Below are 19,624 nucleotides of genomic sequence, written 5' to 3' on the forward strand. Positions count from 1 at the left end.
GCAGGGAATGGCATCCGAACAACACATCATGCCAAACATTTCCCAAGGAAGAGGAGATGGAAAAATGTGGGTTAAAGGGCAGAGGAGACGGTGAGGGAGGGAGGGAAGGAGGGAGAGATCTTCTCTGGATCTCAGTACATCACCCACTGAACTATGAAGCTCTGCAGTCTGAAGCTCACATCTGAGCTTCAAGCAGAAAGCATTCACTTCCTGTCAGACATCGTTGAACCCGTGTGGGCCTAATTTGATGAACCAAACCTCTGACTTGATTTGAAAGTGGTGAGGCAGATGGCTGAATGTGTGTGTGTGTGTGTGTGTTGTAATCCCTCTGTGGCAGACAGGGCACACACACATGTAGTCCACTTCCCATCCAGCGCCACATTAGGGAACACGAGCTGGAACAAACAGCCTGGAGTCTACTGACAACAGCCTGATTTATATTGTTAAAACTAGAACCGTAGCATTTCTCTGCCATACAGCACACTGTTTATCTCAAGTAACACTCCGATAATATTCAGCTGATTTCATACGGGCATTGTTGGAAAGTTAATTTCAGTTCTAAAGCTACTGTTGGCTTTGATTACACTTCAATTCATTTGTGATTCAAACATCTTAATTCTGGTGACATTGGTGCAATCTATGTGTTACAAAGTATGTATGTCATGTTAATGAGTTATCACTCGAAGAGATAACGACCTGAAAACATCAGATCTGTGTGCAGCGAAGAGGAGAACCTTCCTCAAACTGATACAAGAAAAAAACATAAATAAAATATTTCCATCACGTTTTCCATCGCTTGAGGTCTTTTGATTACTTAATCTCATTGAGTCTTCTTCTGCAGTGGTTTGAAGGCACCCGACAGACAGCGCAACGTTTTACCTCCATGCACCAACTCTTCAACATTCATTTACTTTTACAGGCTTTTTTGGGGTTAAATTCTGACCTAAATTTGGACGGAAACTCGACTGAGTCCTTAGCTTTGATCAGTGGAGAGTGACGGACTGGTAGAGTGTGTCTATATATACACACAGCGTCGGAAATACACAACGGCAAAGGGCAAAACTGCCCCTAAGAAATATAATTTTGCCCCTGATATCACTAGGAAAAAAATGGAGCGCTTCTTAATCAGACCTGTGACTGCGGTCAACTCAGCAGCCACTTACATGTTAGTGCACCTATATCCTGAAATTCACGGTAAACGCATTTAAACGGCACAGATCGGGAGCGAGCGAAGGACTTTGAAAGTTAACGGAATGATTAATGCGAGACAACATCCGGTTTCTTAAGACAAACATCCGGTTTTCAGAATAAGATGCCAACAAAGTATAAATATTGCAGAATGTAAATTATATTAAATGAATTATATTCACATTAAGTATAAAACATGCTACCTGCATCTTGTGAGTTAAAGGGAAAATACACCTAAATTGTGCGTAAAGTGTCTTTATTCTATGATTTGAGGGTTGCAGGAAATGAATAATACCTGACTGACAGTCAATTAAGATATTTTACTCAGTAAAAACTCTGAACTGAATTTGTACCTTCAAATGGCACATTTTTTAAATTTTAAGGTGCTATAAAAATGTTTTTCTCAAAAATTCTACACAATGACTAATGCATAAGTTCAGCACAGAAATGGGTAATATCACAATATTTGAGGTGCTACAAAAATATTTTTTCTCAATAATTCCATACAATGACTGATATACATGTAATCAAGGCATTGTTGACTTAATAATTGTTAATAGTTGTTTAAAACATTTAACAATAACAATAAATAACTACAAAGAAATAATAATAAAATTGAATGTGATTGTGAGATTTGTTTGTTTTTTGTTAAATAAATCTAAGAAAACACTTTGAATCTGTAGGCTACTGCCTAATAGTCTTATTATTGCCATTTGATGACAATTGCTCATATATTGTAAGTCCATATAAGTATATGTATTATTTTGAACAAAGGTTAAATGTTATTTCACAAGTTTTAAAAAATGCCCCCAATTCTTTGAAAATGCCCCTGGATTTCAGTCAGTGGGAGCAAAAATTGCCCCCAAAAAAATATGTGAATTTCCTACCCTGTGTATACACACACACACACACACACACACACACACACGCACACGCACACACGCACACACAGATATCAAAACTGTTTCGTCTATAAACACCAATGTATGTCAATGGCATCCTTGCTGAGTTCATCAAACTGCACACTGAAATGAATCAATCAGATTAATGTCCAGAACAAAAATAATCAAATGTACTGAGAGCAATCCTTCCATTCAACAGGAAACAACTCACCACTGACTGTGACAAACCACCGAACAGTGTACCGAGTATTGAGCTGAACCCTCCTCATCCCGTCAGATGTCACTACCACACACACAGCTTCAGTGTGGAGCAGCTGGACGACACTGAATGGGTTAAGAACAGAACTGAGTATTATTCCTTCAAACACAGACGCGGGTCCTTTAAAGGCCGTCGGGTCGACTGTGCCGGGTGTCCATTCATGGACATTGAATGGGGCTATATGCTCATGAACCCAGCAGACAGTGACTCAACACATCCAGTACACTGAGCTCAGATCAGTGAAACCGACCACGATAACAGGAGGTAAGTGTTTAAACCCAAAAGTACCAACACTGTTTCTGGACTGGTCTTCTTCAAATAGTATCGGGACCTCACTCCCCCATTATTCACACATACTATGGGTTATAAAAGGTTCTTTAAATGCTGAGCTACTATGTAATAATGTACACTGTAGAAAGGGGCTCGACATACAAAATAGTGACAAACATCCAATCAAAACTCTACAAACAACATCCATTCTGCTAAGTGAAGCAGCAGCAATCTTCCACAGTCTCACCTGAGCTCTTCATACCTTCAGCCTTTTACTTTTTCTTCTATTATTCTGTGAATAGAAGTGTGATAGACAGTCAAAGCCCCGACACCATGACACAGAATGTGACCGACACAAGCTTTATATGGTGGTACCAATAATGGAACGATAACGGCATGCGTAGACGTAGCAGTGGACGTCGTACATGAGTGGGTGCTGGAAAACAGTGAGTCACGCCTGAGAAAAGACACAAGAGGCCTTTTTACTGACAGCACCAAACACAGAAAATCAAGGGACCACTGCGAGATGACTATGTGTCTGAAGAAAGAGAACCGTGGTGCAATAGCACCAACGCTGATGGCGCTTCTTGTTTCTCACTCACAGACTTGGTTTGAATCCATTAGAACATGATTAAAACTAGATTCACAGTTGTTTGCCTCCACCAGCCCGTCAAGTAGCAGTTCAGCACCACGTCTGTCCGAAATACCATCACTTCATCATGTTATCCTGTTGGACATTCGTGTGAAATGGTCTAAAATAGCAGATGAATTCTTGGTGTTTTGTGAGGTCACAGTGATCTTTCTCCTGTTCAACAGATTTATAAACGCACAGCAGGAGAAGACGACAAGCCGTTTTCAGTTTCAGCCCGCCAGTTAAACAGCGAGTGAAGAGGACTATAATTGCGACGCGGGGAAGGTGAGCAGCAGCATGCAAACGACAAAATGACAGAGCAATTAGAAAAGGCTGGGAGTGTAATTAAGCTAGACAATGTGCCCAAATATTCCCACCAGTCTTAACACAATGTCAACAACGGTGCACAGTAATTGTCGGTGAGTAATGAGGAGGAAATAACATACGACGAGAGACAATCAGTGCAAAGATACAGAAGAACCCCCAAACTGAGGAACACTAGACATAATGAAAACTATTGAGTGACATTGTTGTTTTAATGTGGAGAAAATCTGCATCTCTTTCAGTCCCTGTATGTAACCAGAGAGCTGGAGGAACCACAGCAGGCAGATACTTTTGTGCCTTTTTATTCCCCCCATCGTTCACCTTCTTCCTTTTTTTTTGTGCATCTTTTCCTCAAAATCTTTCACAGCTCTTTTTGTTCACCTGGGAATCAAGTATCGACTCGTCTCTGCACACCTTGAAGAATGTGGTGAAGAGAGAGAGAGAGAGAGCGAGAGAGACTTCTTCACCTCCTCCAGCTCCAGAGAGGAGGCCACGTGTCCACATGCCTCGACAGCACACCTCTTTATGGAGGAGGAGGAGGAGAGTAAAGAGGGCAGGTATGAGGCTAAGGATGATCCTTCATCCTGCCTGTAGCATGTCACGACTCCTCCTTTTAGAAACACTTCATGAGCTCAGGTTGAGAAGCTAGTGTGCAAAACTGACACGCAAAGTCCTGCTACAAGACTCAGTTTTATCACATCAGATGAGGATTTAAGTACTATTTAACCAGCTCTAAAGTTTGATATTTAAGGGGATCATCCACCCTAAAACACTGGTAAACCATCAGCTACCTCATGTCCCACTATAACCACCTTATATATATTCATCATGTGGTGATGAGGTAATGTCTCAGTCCGTAACGCATAGAACAGCAATGATGTAAATGCTGCTGCAAGGTGCCAAATACCTGAGCAATGCCTCAGCAAAAAACATGATTTAAACAAAGCTGGATTTAAAATACTTAAAAAATGTTTCATGGGGAAGGAAAAGCATTCAACATGCTCGTTAAACTCAAGGTCTTTGGGTGAGTAATACTTAATATAAACATAACATTTCTTTATGTTTGTTTGTTATCAAAAAGCTATACGACATATTCCAAATGCAACTTTATGCAGCATGCATGGTTTTCTAAATCTTGTCTCGATGGGGTAGATATCTAAAAACTCTGCAGAGAGTCCGTAAACCTTTCTCAATCGTTCATGTTCAGACATTAAGATCATTTGCAGGATACAAGGAGGTTGGCATGAGAACAAGAAGCCCGTCAAACCTCGTCCCAGCTGTAGGAGGTAGTTCTGAGCAGCTATTGTGACCAACACTAAAAGAAAGCACAAATCTGAGGAGCACAGGGACGACGAGGTACAAAAAGCGGGAGAATTCATGAGTCGTCAGCTGCTCGTCTTCAAAATGACTGCTGGCAGTTTTCCATCAACGGGCTTTTCACTCCACATGCAAGGTCGCTGTGATAAGCACGCAGGGAAGCAGACACATATCAGGGAAATGATGCAGCAGTGACAACAATCCAACAGGGAGCTCCGAGGAAACACTGCACCAGACGGACATGTTCCAACCTGAACCACAAACAGGGAGAATCTGCCCACGAAGCCCTCGGGAGCTCTCAGGTGTAAGTGATGGAGCAGTAACAAATATGGCATTAGAGAAGGAGACTCAGAACTAGCAAAGTCTGTGAATCAATCCAGATGTGAGTGATGCAGCTCCGGCAGAGGTTCATTCATCTCTGGAACCACAGATGTTAATATTTGGTGACACTCGCTGAGGTTGAACTGTGACAGAGATCCAGTGTTCTCCACAACAAGCGTCCAGTGAGACAAATAGCAAAAACAATCAGATAAGTGAAGAAGAAGAACAAGGCTGAAGGGGAACAACAAAGCGACGTCTAACAGCAGGATTTCAGCAAATTTACTTTAATACAGCCAGGTATATGTTGGCCAAAACTACAGACTCAAACTGTATGATGATAGTCTCTTGATGTCAGTTTTTGTATTTAAAAGTTGGTTTTGGGAGTTTTTCCTTCTTTACTGTGTAGCACAAATATAAGAAGGAACATGCTCCGAGTCAGGATGAACCACAAACAGAAGGCAGACAGGTGGACTCAAATCCAACTGTCATGTGAGGAAAAGAAATTCAGGATATCAGCCAGTCACTGGAGCTGAACCTGTACTTCTGGTCTTGAATGCTGATGAACAAAAGTGAGCATCGTGTCTCTGGCTTCTCAGACAGAAAACCTGACCGAGGTACAAAAACCTGCTCAAGTCAAACCAGTTCCACCAGACAAAGGGGGATCGCTTTCAGACAACCAAGCACAACATCACACACGTAATGTGGAATGTTAACATGAGGTGTTTGAAATGAGGCAGGAGGAGGAAAGAAGAGGAACCAGCAGGCTCCTAGAATAATCTACTAATCTATTGTGAAATGGAATTATCCCAGGGGAACAGTCCAAACAGGAAGTCAAGGAGCTTTTATCATGCAGGAGGCCAAGCAGAGCTGACAGGGTGCAGCGAATTTCCCAGCATGACTCTGCAGGTCCGTCGACTGACGCTGTAATCTTTGTTCTTTGTTGAATCAGAACAATTCAAAATCGCAGCGTTTCAGACACAGAGGCAGACCTTCGTGGCTGCACAGCTGTTTCACGACAACAACACAAATAAAACACAAAAACTGCAGAGCTCGGTTTGAACTCGCAGTCAAAAGGTTCAACCAATCAGCTACTACGCCACACTGGAAGCTACGGCGAGGAGCGAAGACTTCAGCAAAAGCTTCCATTACCGGCCTAAACATGTCGGAGATAATTTATGATTCAACTCCAAATAAGGAGGCGGTGAGGTATGAAGAAACAGAGAAAAAGATCAGACGAGAGCAGTTTGTTTCAACCAGTAGAGTGAGTTTATGATGAACTTGTTTCATTTAGGTTTAGTATTGAGACATCTACATAGGAACGCTATCTACAGTGAAGCAGATCACTGTACATGTGTTGTGAGGATCTTTTACCGGCAACCCGGTTCCCACATCCAAGAAGGAGAACCTCTAGTTTAGTGGGAACCGTTATCCGAACGGTCCCCGACAGCCTGAACTCGTCATCGAATGCTTAGACATGTCTGCAGCTCATTCCTCACAGTTCCCTTATTCTCTCTGTCAATTAACGAAGCTGGAAGAACTAACATTTAGTGTGAAACTGTAGATTTAGAGGACCACGTCCTGGTTTGAATGTGTCAGCTGTCTATCATCAAGAAGCACGTGTGTACCTTCTTTGCTGCTGCTGGGTAGTAATTATCTGCACACAAAGACGTTAGAACGCGGCACTTTCTCGTTCCCGGCTGAGCTTTTATTCCACGTGGACGTGATTGACGGCGACTCAGCGACAAACGGATCTTCTTGAGAACCTCAAAAGGAACATTGTCGATTGACAACATCGATAGACAATCCGCTTTGTTTTTGTTGACATGGAGAATCATGTGCTTGTAGAAACGATACACTGTTTTGCGATACACTGTTTTTGTTTAGTTGTGTTTAGCTGGGTGCTGCCGAGGTCTATCTGCGGGCGTGTCATGTATCTGCGGGTACATGACACGCCCTGGAAATCATCTTTACTCTGATAACTTCCTGTAGGTCGTGGAGGTACATCGAAAATAAATAACAGCAGAAGTTCCTTTGAGGCAGCACGAAGCCGTACAGACACTACAATGCATGTAAATGTATTGTGTCTGTGAAGATTACATTTCTATTTTACCATGGCAAAACAACAGACGCCATTTATTTTCCTCCAATAACAAACAAACAGGTGTGAACTGTGTTTGGTCCGCAACTGACATTTATCTCCATCCTAATCATCAGCCTACAATATGTCAACAAGTGGCGCTTTACAAAAATAAAACAGAGAAAAGATGGAACCACAACAGTTCTGGTATTTTGGCTTTAAAAATGACAATAATTAACTATACACTTACAGACTACTCTAATCAAATCTAAACTGAATATTGTTCATTTCCAGAGGGAATTTGATAAATCTTGTAGCAACAACAGCGAACGCACGAGAACCTTTAGTTTCAGCTTTAGCATTGAAACGGCTGAGAGTCCTTTCTTTGAGGACCTGAAGCTCTGGCACAGTCTGAACCAGCAATGGGCCAGTTTCATATGTGTTTTGAAACTTTGAAGTGCATGTTTGCACACTTCTTACAATTTGGAAGGGAAGACAACAATTTCCTGGACTTTCCCAGAATACAATCTGAGACGTGAGCAGAGTACACACGAGCAAAGCTTTATTTGTATTGGACCGAGAGATTATACGCTGCAAACTGCCCTCTGTCATTTAGAGGCTGCTCAGATGCACACGGCGTTTTGGAGAAGATTGATCTCATAACACAGAGGAAGACACAAGCTATATCTTCATCTTCACATATTAAAAACTGGGTCATGTTTACAGAAAAACAATCTTATAAGAGGCAATATATGCTTTTCTTGTTTTAGAAAAACGGTTTTGAACGATGCAAATTTTCCGATTAATGACAATTTTAAATTGCTATTTTCTTCTGGTTTGTATCAAAAGATAAAAGGAAGAAAATAAAAGGAACGGTTGCCGCTTTTTCCTGTTTATGTCCGTTTGAATACAACTTCATGCAAGATTACAAACAAAACCTACAAAAGGTGTTTAAAAATAAGGACAGTTACCTTTAAATTTAGCACTTTATGGTTCCATGCCTCAAGCAAATTCATACGTTAAGACACTACAGAGTAAAGTTTATATTCAGTTAATAATGATTCTGAAAAGACAAAGCACTGTTCTGTGAAATATATTCTATTCAGTGCACTCGATATGTCAAATATCAGTCTTTCTAACCCATACCACAATATCCTAATAAATACCACAGAATATTCTGTCCCGTCTGCCTCCTCCTCTTCCTCTCACCCATCATCATCACCACCACCGCTGCACCGAGCTCGTCTCAGCAGCCAGCTGTCCAAACAAATGTTACGTAGCTGGCGCTTATGTAATGAAACATGGCAAGTGCTTAGCATCCTCTTAGCTGTCCTGTTGCATGTCATCATGCCAACACAGTAAATGCTGAAAAATGCCAGCTCGTGTGAATCCGACAAACCCTGAAAGCTCTATGATGAGCGTTAGTCACTGTGCAGCGCGTCACTCTGATAGAATTCAATATTCAGAGGGATGTGCTGACTTGGCAAAAAAATGTGCACGCAGCATATGGAGATGTAGGCGTCTGAAGTTGACCGCTTCAGTATTCTTGAGCAGTACACATGCAGGGATAGAGAAGGCGTCTTACCGTCTCATTCTCATCTGGGTACATACTGTCCTGTCCTGTGGCTGAGTCGCCTCTGCAGCGGTGCAGACGAGGACACGGACGACGCAGACAAAACACAGCAGCCTCCGACTACTCGCAAACTCCCCGACATGTCACTGTGGCAAGCCAGATAATGCCACTCTGAGGTCCGACACACACACAGACTCTTATTCACTCACAGGTTCTTACATAAACAGAGAGAGAGAGAGTGATCTGCTCCACCATAATGCCACCACACACACTGCCCCAGCTGAAATCACACACAGATATCCAATTGAAGCTCCCAAAGGGATTAAGAAAAGCTCTGTAAAGTGAGGAACACCACACACACGAATGAATGAAATTTATTTGTAGAGCGCTTTTCACAGACATAACATCACAAAGTGCTAAACAGAGCAGAAAGTTAAAAGCATAAAAAACACAATGGGACCCTAGACAGACATACATGACAGACTCACGCTCTACACTGGATGATCCTCCATCATCACTACGCAGGATATGTATTATACTTCTGACAGTTGTGGTTCATCATCAGTCTTGAACCTCTGGAAGGTATTGATCTGTTATAATGTGGCACAAATCAATATCTACAAGCAGAGCCTTCAGTTCTGGATCTCCTTAATCTGATAAAAAAGTCTGTCTTCCTGCTGTGAAGGATGAAACGCCCACAATCCTGTTCATATGTCAAACTTCTGGGTTCTTCATGTATATCAAACAGCTGTCATTTTGTGACAATCTGACAGCGTGATATCATTCATAAAAATGACATTACTTCCACATAATGAGGTCTGCAGAGTTTAGATTTTGTAAAAAAAAAAAGCACTGATGTTGGATTGGTTCTCTGTATCACAATCAGTGTTGTATCCGTTGATCCGAGATGGTATACATCTTTTATGTTGTTTGTATGTTACAATACATCATGTACAAGGGCTGCCAGGAGACAGAAATGTCGTCGTTAAGAGATCTTACGACATCATTTATAGCAAACTCTCACACAACAGAATGGCTTAAAGGTAACATCAGATTTACAGCGTGATGAGGTATCACTGTAGTTATGCAGGCGTTTCATCTCACTGGATTCGTCAAAAGCAGTCCAATAAACACCCTTTAATTTGATCCATCAATGGTTTCTCAACTGAATTTCAAGAAAATAAAGAGAGTGAGAAAGAGAGAGAGACACACAGAGAGAGATACACAGTCAGGTTTAAACCTGGCCTCATCACTGTTCTGTTACACAAGCACCAAACACACTGCAAAGGAGCTGCCCGCCCACCTGAAGCTGTGTGTGTGTGTGTGTGTGTGTGTGTGTGTGTGTGCGTGTGTGTGTGTGTGTAATGATTGACCAAACTAATAGATGACTTATTGTATGTGCTATGGACGTACACTAACGCACACAAAAGGTGTGACAGCGTAAAAACTTGCCAACCTGAACTTCCTGCCAAACACCAGGTGATCAAAGAAATTAGGAAGCGCTTCCTCACAAAAAACAGTGACGCCAAATGATCCCCATTTTTGGATGACAGACTTTTTGAGGGCTTTAACACGAGGTTTCTAAATGAAAGACTTTAACCCGACAGGCAGAGGTTCAAGTTAACTTGCAGAGGCTGCAACGTTACAGTCTCAGGTTAATAATGAAGGGAGTTGTGGGTAAACTAGGGCTCATCTAGGACACTGATATGGACAGTCAAGGTATCAAAAGCTCAACTGTTTTGTTGATCCTGAAAAGATAAATGTATTCTGGTGTATCACCGGTTTTGTCATTTAATCTTGGAAAGCCAAACTTATATTGTCAAGTTTTGTTCATGCATGAACATTTAACAATAACCGACTGCTGTTAAAGTCAGTCAAGTGGGCGTTCATGACAAATAAGGAATCATAACATGTTTCATGAAGGCAATTAAGTCTGTAACACAACACAGAATATGAGGCTTGTCATTATTACCCACTGACAGAGTTAATTACTCCAGCTGTCATTATTTAATTGCTCCAGATATCTGAAATGTCTCCTGAACACTGAACATGAAGACACGTTATCACGCGACAGGAGGAAAAGAAAGTCCAAAACTAAAGATGTGAGCTTCCTACATACAGAGCACAGTGTATTTAGCATGTTCAGGTTGTGCTGTTGGATTGCTTTGATCCTGGAGGAAGAGGAGAGGTGAAAAAAGCAGCGCGGATGAGGCGGTGCAGTGAAGCGGCAAATTAAAACACACTGAGACCTTGACAGCCTTTATATTCATCGGCTGGAGGGAAGAGTCTGCTTCGCCGGATGCGACGTCGAATCCGTCGCGGCCGGCGGCTTCAAGACGAGATGTAGCCCTCTGCTTTGGCTGCAAGGAGTGGCACCCCCCCCCAAAAAAGGAATGAAATGCCCTTGAATACTGATCTGCTAGAAATGCCTAAATGCAAATTGAAACCAACTTCTAGCATCCAATAAAGACCCCAACTCGACACTTCCTGAAGCCACTTTGCAATAAAACTTTCAATCATCTCTCCTGAAAAGGTTGCTGTCGCATCAAATTAAGTAAAGTAAAAAGAAGCCTTAAGTTCATCCACGTGTCTTCCTGACGGCCTACTCACAAGACGAGTTGGAGTTGGAGAGGGAGAGGGAGAGAGAGAGAGATCAGTATATATCTCTAATCAACAAGAACCCATAAGAGCATCGATAAAGAACCCATAAGAGCATCGATAAGAGTACTCGTGTCGATAAACGATACCCATCCTTAATGTCATCTCTCTCTTGCTTATTAAATCCCTCTTACTTCCTATTCCCTTGAAGATATCACGTTGCAGTGAAGGAGAGACAGGAGCAGAGAGGACAGGGGTGGGGTTTGGCATATTTTAGGAAGTGACTCACTGAGCTGTTGTCACCAGCAGCATGCTGCCAGGACGGAGGAAAAACAAACAAGCAACCCACTGTCACATCACCACTCCTGACTCACGTGAGCTTTTCAGGTCAATGTGGACACCTGATCAAACATCCTTCAATCACCATGTAGCCAATCAGAAAGCTTGAATAAGCAGCTATCACAGGTTGGTTGACAGCACTTCCTGTACTGCTCATGTAACAACGTTGTTGTGGGGTTAATAAACCTTTCATTCTGAGAATAATCATCATTCTGCTGGTGTTCTCGGCGCGGGAATGTTTCCACAGACACTACGACTCTGGTACACTGAGATACGCAAAGAGCTTTCCCTGGTGGCAACAGACGTTCATTTATACATAACAGACCCGCAATCTATCTGTAAATCAACACAGCATAAGACATTAGCACTGATGCGACTGCCATGACATTGATAGAGAACAGTATCCAAAATGTTAACAACCAATCAAAAATAAATACTTTCTGTTTCCATGACATAAAAGTGTCTGACGGAGAAAGATGAAAAAACAGAAAAGTCTTGTGTCCAAAGGGAGAGATGTTTGTATTTGTTGTCGTATTTGCACTTGCCGATGAAATGACTCACAGAATGAGAAAATAAATAAAAGACAAAGTGTTTACTTTGGGACAAAGCTGGGTTGTTTTTAGATTACCAAAACAAGCTGGACTACGTTGACCTTCTTCTCCTGCCATTTAAATGGCACCCAGCGGCCGAGGGAAGGAAGGAGCTCCATTGTGAACTTGATCTGCTTTCACATACACACTTTGAACTTGTATACGCTCACTTATTTTGGTAACCTTTAACAACACTTCAGCGGTTTACGTCATTGTGTGACGTATCGCTCTGAAATCAGTCCTTCAGAGAGTGTTGGTGGGAACAAAACTGCGACAAATTAACCAACATACAGGAGAGAGTCAAGAGTAATTTACTGGAAGTTAAGGTAAATATCTTCAGTCAATGACAAGTGAACCTACATTTTCTGTTTGACAGCACTGTGGAAGACTCAATGCAATATGTTTATTACTTAATACTTTGACCAGAAGTCCATTTACGGGGTCACACAAGAATTTGTGGGTCTAATAGTGTATTTTATACTAAAACAGCGCGAGAATGTTTCGTAAATTGTATTAATGGTGCTAGAGAAAGGTGCGACTTTGCCTAATCGCATGTATTATTGTTAAACTGCAGTCACAGCACTTTAATAAAAGGATAATGGATAAGAATGAGCTGCACACTGCCTCTTTCATCGTGGACGACAGCAAGCAGGGTTCAGGCTGCCTAACAAGGAAAGGAGTAAAAACTTGTGCAAAAAGCACTATTATATTCATGTGCAATCCACTCCTCTCTACACACAGGAAGAGGAGGTCTACACCCAGTGGCAGCACCACACAGACCCAGTTTCTATTTTCTCTCTCTGCCTTTTGTTCAGCAGCAGACTGAGCGAACGATTTCAGGAACAAACACCACCGACTGACCGGGCTCACAACCAATCAGCTGCCTCGTCTCACTGAGGCTGCATGCGTCTGAACCTCAGTAGCTTTAGGCCTGGACTGACGAGTCAAGAGGTCAAGAGGTCAGATCAGCTAAACACGTCAAACACACACTGCACAAAACCACGTTCAGCGTCTTAAACCAACACAACTGAGGCAAACGCTCGTACAGACATCTGTAGCAGCTCTAATAGGAACAGGCTGAAGGTAAGGACCACCGTTAGTACAGCTTCATTACACCTCATCTGGTAAACTGGGAATAAACACCACAGAGTGAAAGGGGACGTCATTTTAAAAGCATTGTTTGTATATTTAAAGTACAGTACAATCATAAAACAGCGGTTTACAATTATTAACAATGGTCTGACGTAAGCATTGATAGACGACTTCCTCTCATGTTTGTTGTGTTAAAGCTGAACCAGCAGACATCCTGGATCCAAAATGAATGCAGAGCTTCACATGTATTTAATCATTCAACAGGATGATATTTCCTGAACATACCAGACTGTTACTAGCTGTATCCCCATTACTGATGATTATCTGTCAGAAATATTGCGTTAATATCTTGTGAGCGTGCCAATGGTGCCAACAATATGGATATTGTGATATTTGATATTATGGCCCAGTTCTTGCACAAAGACTTCTTTAACTGTGTTCTTACCTGTGGATGTTCAGTGGAGCTGCTGCTCAGCTCGTCTCCCGACTCAGAGTCGTTGGTGCGTCTGTCTTCCCCTGCAGAGTCACTGTGGTGGGCGTTGTCCACGTCCAGCGGGGCTCGCTCCGGGTCTGGGGATCGAGCTCGGGTGTGGGGGAGAGTGCCGGCCCTTCCACTCTGAGGGGGTTGGAGGGCTCCGGCGTGGAAGACGACGTCCGCCAGAGCTCGGTCGTGGTCGGTGGGACTGCTGGGGGGGTTCTGGTGGCTGCTGTCCCGGCGCTGACTGGGCAGACTGAAATGGCCCGAGGAGGCGGTTTGTGCGGAGGGTGAGCGCCGATAGCTGGACTCGTGTCTGTGGAGGTTCTCCGTGGACGGGCCGTGGAGTCCCAGATCCAGGCTGGTGGGCTTTACCCAGAGTGCACCACCCCCAATGTGAGGAGGCGAGCTGCCAGTGGCAGCGGGAGGATGCTGGAGAGGTTTCGGAGGCGGCATGAGGGCTTTGCGCACTTCGCGGACGTACTGAGCAGGTAAGTAGAAGGCTTTAGTCCCTTCCTCCTTCCTCACCTGCCACCAGTCCTCGTTGGTCTTCTTGACCAGCATGTAGCACTCCCCCTGGAGGATGGTGATGTTGCGGTCCTTGGCCTTGTATTCGTAGTCGTACTCCACCTCGATGTAGACCTCGCCCGGGGCGATAGGCAGCTCCGCCATGATGCCTCCGACTGTCCACCAGGCAGCTCACCGCAAGAGGAAGATTATTAGCATGGTGAGCAGAGCTGGAGGGAAAACAGAGAACCAAAGTAAGTATCCAACACATTTAGATTTGACATTTTATGTCCCAGTCATGACTTAATCAATACTCGGGGCCTTAAAAGTGTTTCTTGGGTGTAACAGAGGGTTACCATATCCCACAAAATCCTTAAAGGCCGTTTCTTACGCGTCATTAACCTCCTTCTCTCCCACATTTCCCCAATTATATGCTACATACATTTCTTCCCTTGAGAGATAAAAAATGCTCTGCTAAAACAGATCTGAAATAAGCCACCAACAGTCCTACATTGGCATATGTTAAGACCTTTAACTCGTTGGATATCTTAAAAACTGATCTAGAGGTAAAATTGGCATATTATTGACTCCATTCCTTGAATATTTGGTACCTGAAACATCCAGTATATATCCTGGAAGGTACTTCAGAGACAGAGCAAGTATGTCTGAATGCTGAGAGGAATGAAAGTTTATTGTACATCGATGTTGACAGGCTGGACATTAAGTCTAATTGCCATTCATTAAACTTGCTTTACTTCTAAATGAATCTCTAGCACCGACAGCAGCAGTTAGTTTGTAATCAGTAACGAGGAAGCAAACATCAGCAGTATTAGTGATCATCTACAGTCGAGGAGAGCAGTGTCACCTGAAGGAAACTCAAACTTAAAGACAAAGATACAAAGTGAAAATGTGTTCAAGTTGTGAAGAAACCTCACAGAAAGAATTTAACAAAGTAAGAATGGTACAAAAAAGTGAAATAATAATCTTTAAGGTTTATCACCCAGAGGTAATGTATTCATAAATCAGAGAAAGATGACTTAAAGCCTCTTAAAGTCGAATGAACGTATCAGAGCGAATGATTAAAATACAAAGTGAGGAGCTTTAATCCTCTTGGAGTCAGACATGAGGAGCAGAGACAGTAATGTGACTCACATGCTCTTCCACCACTCAAAGGATCCGTTATTCTGTCCAACTCTGATCATGACAGAGTCCAGCAGCCACTGAGGGCTTCTGAGCGGACAGACTAGTCAAATCACACACAGTTTCCTGTACACACACACACACTCTTACAACATGAGGTGGGGCTCCAGCACACCTTGGGCAAGCTGAGCTTTGAAGTGTTTATATCTCTAAAAGTTATTAAAAATGCTCATAACTCAACCGACGGTGACAAGGAGAACGTAATGGAGCCAAACATTAAAGATAAAGTCTCATCGGTGGTGAACTTCAGGGGCAAACCTGAGTTTAATAATAAATGCCCCTCGGGGGGGGGGGCATGTACTGCCTCAGGCGACACCTCTATGCGTGGGCTATTTTCATAGAAAGAGATATTCCACAAACATTCTACGCTCTAACACGCTTCAGAGTTCAAAGATTTGTATCTCGTCTGTGTTTCTCTGTTGAGTGTACCTCTGCCACGATAACTAATTCAGGTTTTGGACGATAGCAGAAATAACTGAAGCATCTAGTCATGGTTAAACATTGTGGAACAGTGATACTCACTTGTATGGCCTTACTAGAAGCTACACTCATCACTCTCTTGCAGCAGTGATTAACGAGCACATTGTTACCAGCTGTAGCGTCATAAAGCTCTGTGATTAGGTGCGACTGATCACAGCGCCTGGAATACTGTCACCGCAGGGATAACAGCATCACGGATTACCGGCACAAATCTATTGGCCGTACACAACGTCCATTAGCCAAATGAACACCGACGCCAATTCACAGCTCACGGTATCAACACACAGAGAAGGACCAGTGACGCATCAGACGGGGGGGGATGTCTGCATATCATGACAACCGGCAGCTTCATCATTGACCTGTGATGTGATCGTTCAGCTGGCTGGAGGAATCGCATCCTTGTGTTGAAGACATGTGCTCAGAGGTTGAGGTTTATTTTCAAAATAATAACTAATAATAGAGGTATGAGACGTTATCTGTGCTGAATGCTCCGTTACACAATCTGTCACGCTTCATATAAGAAGTCTGTGGTTTTCCTCAGAGTCACTTTGGTCAATCCTGACACATTGTGGGAGTAATAACTAAGAGCAAATCTCCACCTACTCAACAGCAAAGACCTTCAGAGGCTCTCTTCTAGAAGTACTGCTCGTCACTCAAGAGAATGGCAACTTTAAGTCTCTGCAGCAGATGAGATCAAAGTTCATTCCCGGTCTTCTTCGTGCCACATTTCCTCTGGTTGTTTACTCCTCGTCAATATCCTGCCAGCGCTTTTAGGGAAATCACAAACCAGTCTGCCAGCTGATGATTCAAAAAGTCTAACTCATATCTCGCAACGTATAATATCTAAAAAACAATAATTAAATTGAAGATTTCAGAAATTGTTACAGCATTTTTCCATGATATTACAGCTCATATCATATGTAAACAGCAATGCACCCGTACCACACACATAGTGATGAAGACTTAGTGGTGGCTCCTCTTCCTCATATTGAAAGGTATTTAGAAGGATCAGTGCCTGGAGGTCTATCGAGATTAAGCTCCAGCATCAGCGTGAAAAGCACAAATCTTCTTTAGAGTCCAATCAGCAGAAATTCAGAGGAAGCACCTTAATTCGATGTGATGGTAATGAGCTTTACAGCAGGATTAAATCATCCAGAGCGACAAGGATGAAGAGTCGGGAAGGTAGACGAAGAAATGTGTGTGTGTGGGACCATTTCAACTGTCATGGAGGTGTAAAAATCTGCCGTTGTCAGCACATGTAGGAAACGTACCCTCCCGTTTCTTTTGTCCCGCCTCAGCAGAACAGAAAGCGGTACCTTGGAAAGAGTTTTTCCAACGTAAAACGCATGGAATGTTTCCACCGAAAACAGCGAGGCAGCGGAGTCACTGCTGTGTGACTTGAGTCAGAGACTTCAGTGGTTACTCTGAGGGAGGCAGTCTCATCAGAGAGCAGGTTCCTCTCACATCAGGGAGTTATTTACAGATGAGTGCAGTCAGGCTCAGTCAGCTCGTGTTAAACGTTCACACGGTGTCGAATACAGAACAACCAAAAAGGTCAACGGTTCAGAAACAAAGCTAGGATTCAATAACATCAACTAATCCGTTAAAGACTTGTTGATGTAAAGACATGCTGCCTTTACGATAGAAAGTCATTTTTTTAATGCTTTAAGCAGCAAAAGCCTGTTTATCGCACACGTTTTAGAGACAGACGTCAAACACAACCTATCAGTTTAAGAGAGAGAAAGTGTTTCCTGTGATTCTGCGTCATCTGGAGTCACAGTTTGTAACTAGCAGCGACCGTGAAGAAGTGCACAGTGACCTTCACACCAAGTCTAAACCAAATATAGGTCCACTCCACGTTCACCCAAAATAAGCCCGGATCCGGCACAGGCTGTCCCAGTTAGAGACGACTCTCCCGAGGTCAGCGAGCACAATCTGTCACACTTCAACAAACCACAGCTGCAGCTCACTGAGTGTGGGCGTCGTGAACAGAGGCAATGGATGTGTTTAGAGCCAGGTAGGTCACCTGACCAGGTAGTCACAGATCTTACTGAACATGACATCACCTCCCTGTGAACAAACAGGTTGCATCACAGACTATTTCATAGAGAACGTATTCATTGTGATTTTGATAATCTAGATACATTTAGAGATGCAAATGACAATATTTTGATTTTGCCCATCACAGTTTTCCAAAGCACGTGGTGTCATCTTCCTGTTGCTTCATTTATTTAATTCACAATAACAAAAAGCAGAAAAATCCTCAAATTACCCAATCAAATGTCCTGATATGCGACTGATATTAATACCAACCAGCTCCACTGTGATTTACACTTTAATTAAAAAAAACACAAGATTAATTTTATTTTAAAATTGAATCTCCGATATTAAGATATTTCCCACGCACGTGTTGTTATTGAACACATTTCAAAAGAAGGTGAAATGACCAGTGCTGCACACATAGACAGGTGTGACGATACTGAACAACCAAACATACAGTAGCATGTATGCTATCTAGCTGCATGAGGGTAACTTTATGGTACTACACAAACTCCCGAGAGGATATAAACGCACCGTTAGTGGGTGTATTTGGTAGTATTCCTACAGGGATTACTTCACTTTTACAGTTCCTGGTAATTGTACAGCATTCCTGTAAACTTTAATCGTGATAGAAGTACTCTCACTACTGTACTGTTCACTCTCAGTCCTCATTTAAAAGTCTTAGCAGTTAGTTATACTCACGTTCCGTAGTCTTAACTTGATTTACAGGCGCTAATCTGGACGCTAACGTTAGCTAGCTAATTATCTTTCCTGCTAAAACATTCCTCGGTGTCCCAAACACAACGTCCGCACCTTAACGTACCTCCTCTACTGGCGCGGGACACAAACAAACACACTCCAAAAGATCCCGAGTTGAGGGTTAGAATCCCGTAAACTTCTCCGGTGGACCGACCACCGTGTGAACACGACTTGTCAGGTTGGTCAGATAGTGCTCGCTCCCGTGTCTCCTGTCTCTTCCCAGTGTAATCCACAGCGGTGCTCGCTCCCGTGGACTCAACAACTTTGGCAACTGCCTTTAAGTAAAGATCGTTTATTTAGAAACGACGTATCACTCTGATATGTTTTCCAGAAGACAATCTGATTCACATATACTCACGACACAATCCCAGATGAGAGGTATCTCGCTCTCTATCCCTCTCTTTTTATCTCTCCCTCTCTCTATCCCTCTATCTCTGTTTCTCTCTCCCTCTCTCTCTCCCTCTTACTGTCTCTCTCGCTTTCTCTCTCCCTCTCTGTCTCTCTCTCTATCTTTCTCTCTCCCTCTCTTTCTCTCTCCCTCTCTTTCGGTCTCTCTCGTTCTCTCCCTCTCTATATTTCTCTCTCTCCCAATATTTTAAGAAACAAATGAATCAAAATGACCGTTTCTCCGTTTGTACACTATCGATACAAATATTCGCATTTTCATTAATTCATCAAAATC

The 19,624-nt window shown here is 42.8% G+C and overlaps 1 protein-coding gene across 7 annotated transcripts in view; it reads right to left on the reverse strand.

The window, feature by feature from the left end:
* LOC306789659 (rho GTPase-activating protein 12-like) overlaps positions 1-19,133 on the reverse strand; it is a 39,113-nt gene extending 19,980 nt beyond the window's left edge. For all 7 annotated transcript variants that reach the window (XM_079285718.1, XM_079285717.1, XM_079285716.1 and 4 more), the window contains exons 1-2: positions 19,007-19,133; positions 13,927-14,693 (exon numbers count right to left, since the gene is read on the reverse strand). In XM_079285718.1, coding sequence (XP_079141844.1) covers positions 13,927-14,628 — 702 coding nt within the window. In that variant the 5' untranslated portion in view covers positions 14,629-14,693; positions 19,007-19,133. The remainder of the gene's footprint in view (positions 1-13,926; positions 14,694-19,006) is intronic.
* Between the last annotated feature and the right edge of the window lie 491 nt (positions 19,134-19,624).

The sequence above is a fragment of the Melanostigma gelatinosum genome, assembly GCF_949748355.1.
Source record: "Melanostigma gelatinosum genome assembly, chromosome: 15".
In the NCBI taxonomy this organism is placed as follows: domain Eukaryota; kingdom Metazoa; phylum Chordata; class Actinopteri; order Perciformes; family Zoarcidae; genus Melanostigma; species Melanostigma gelatinosum.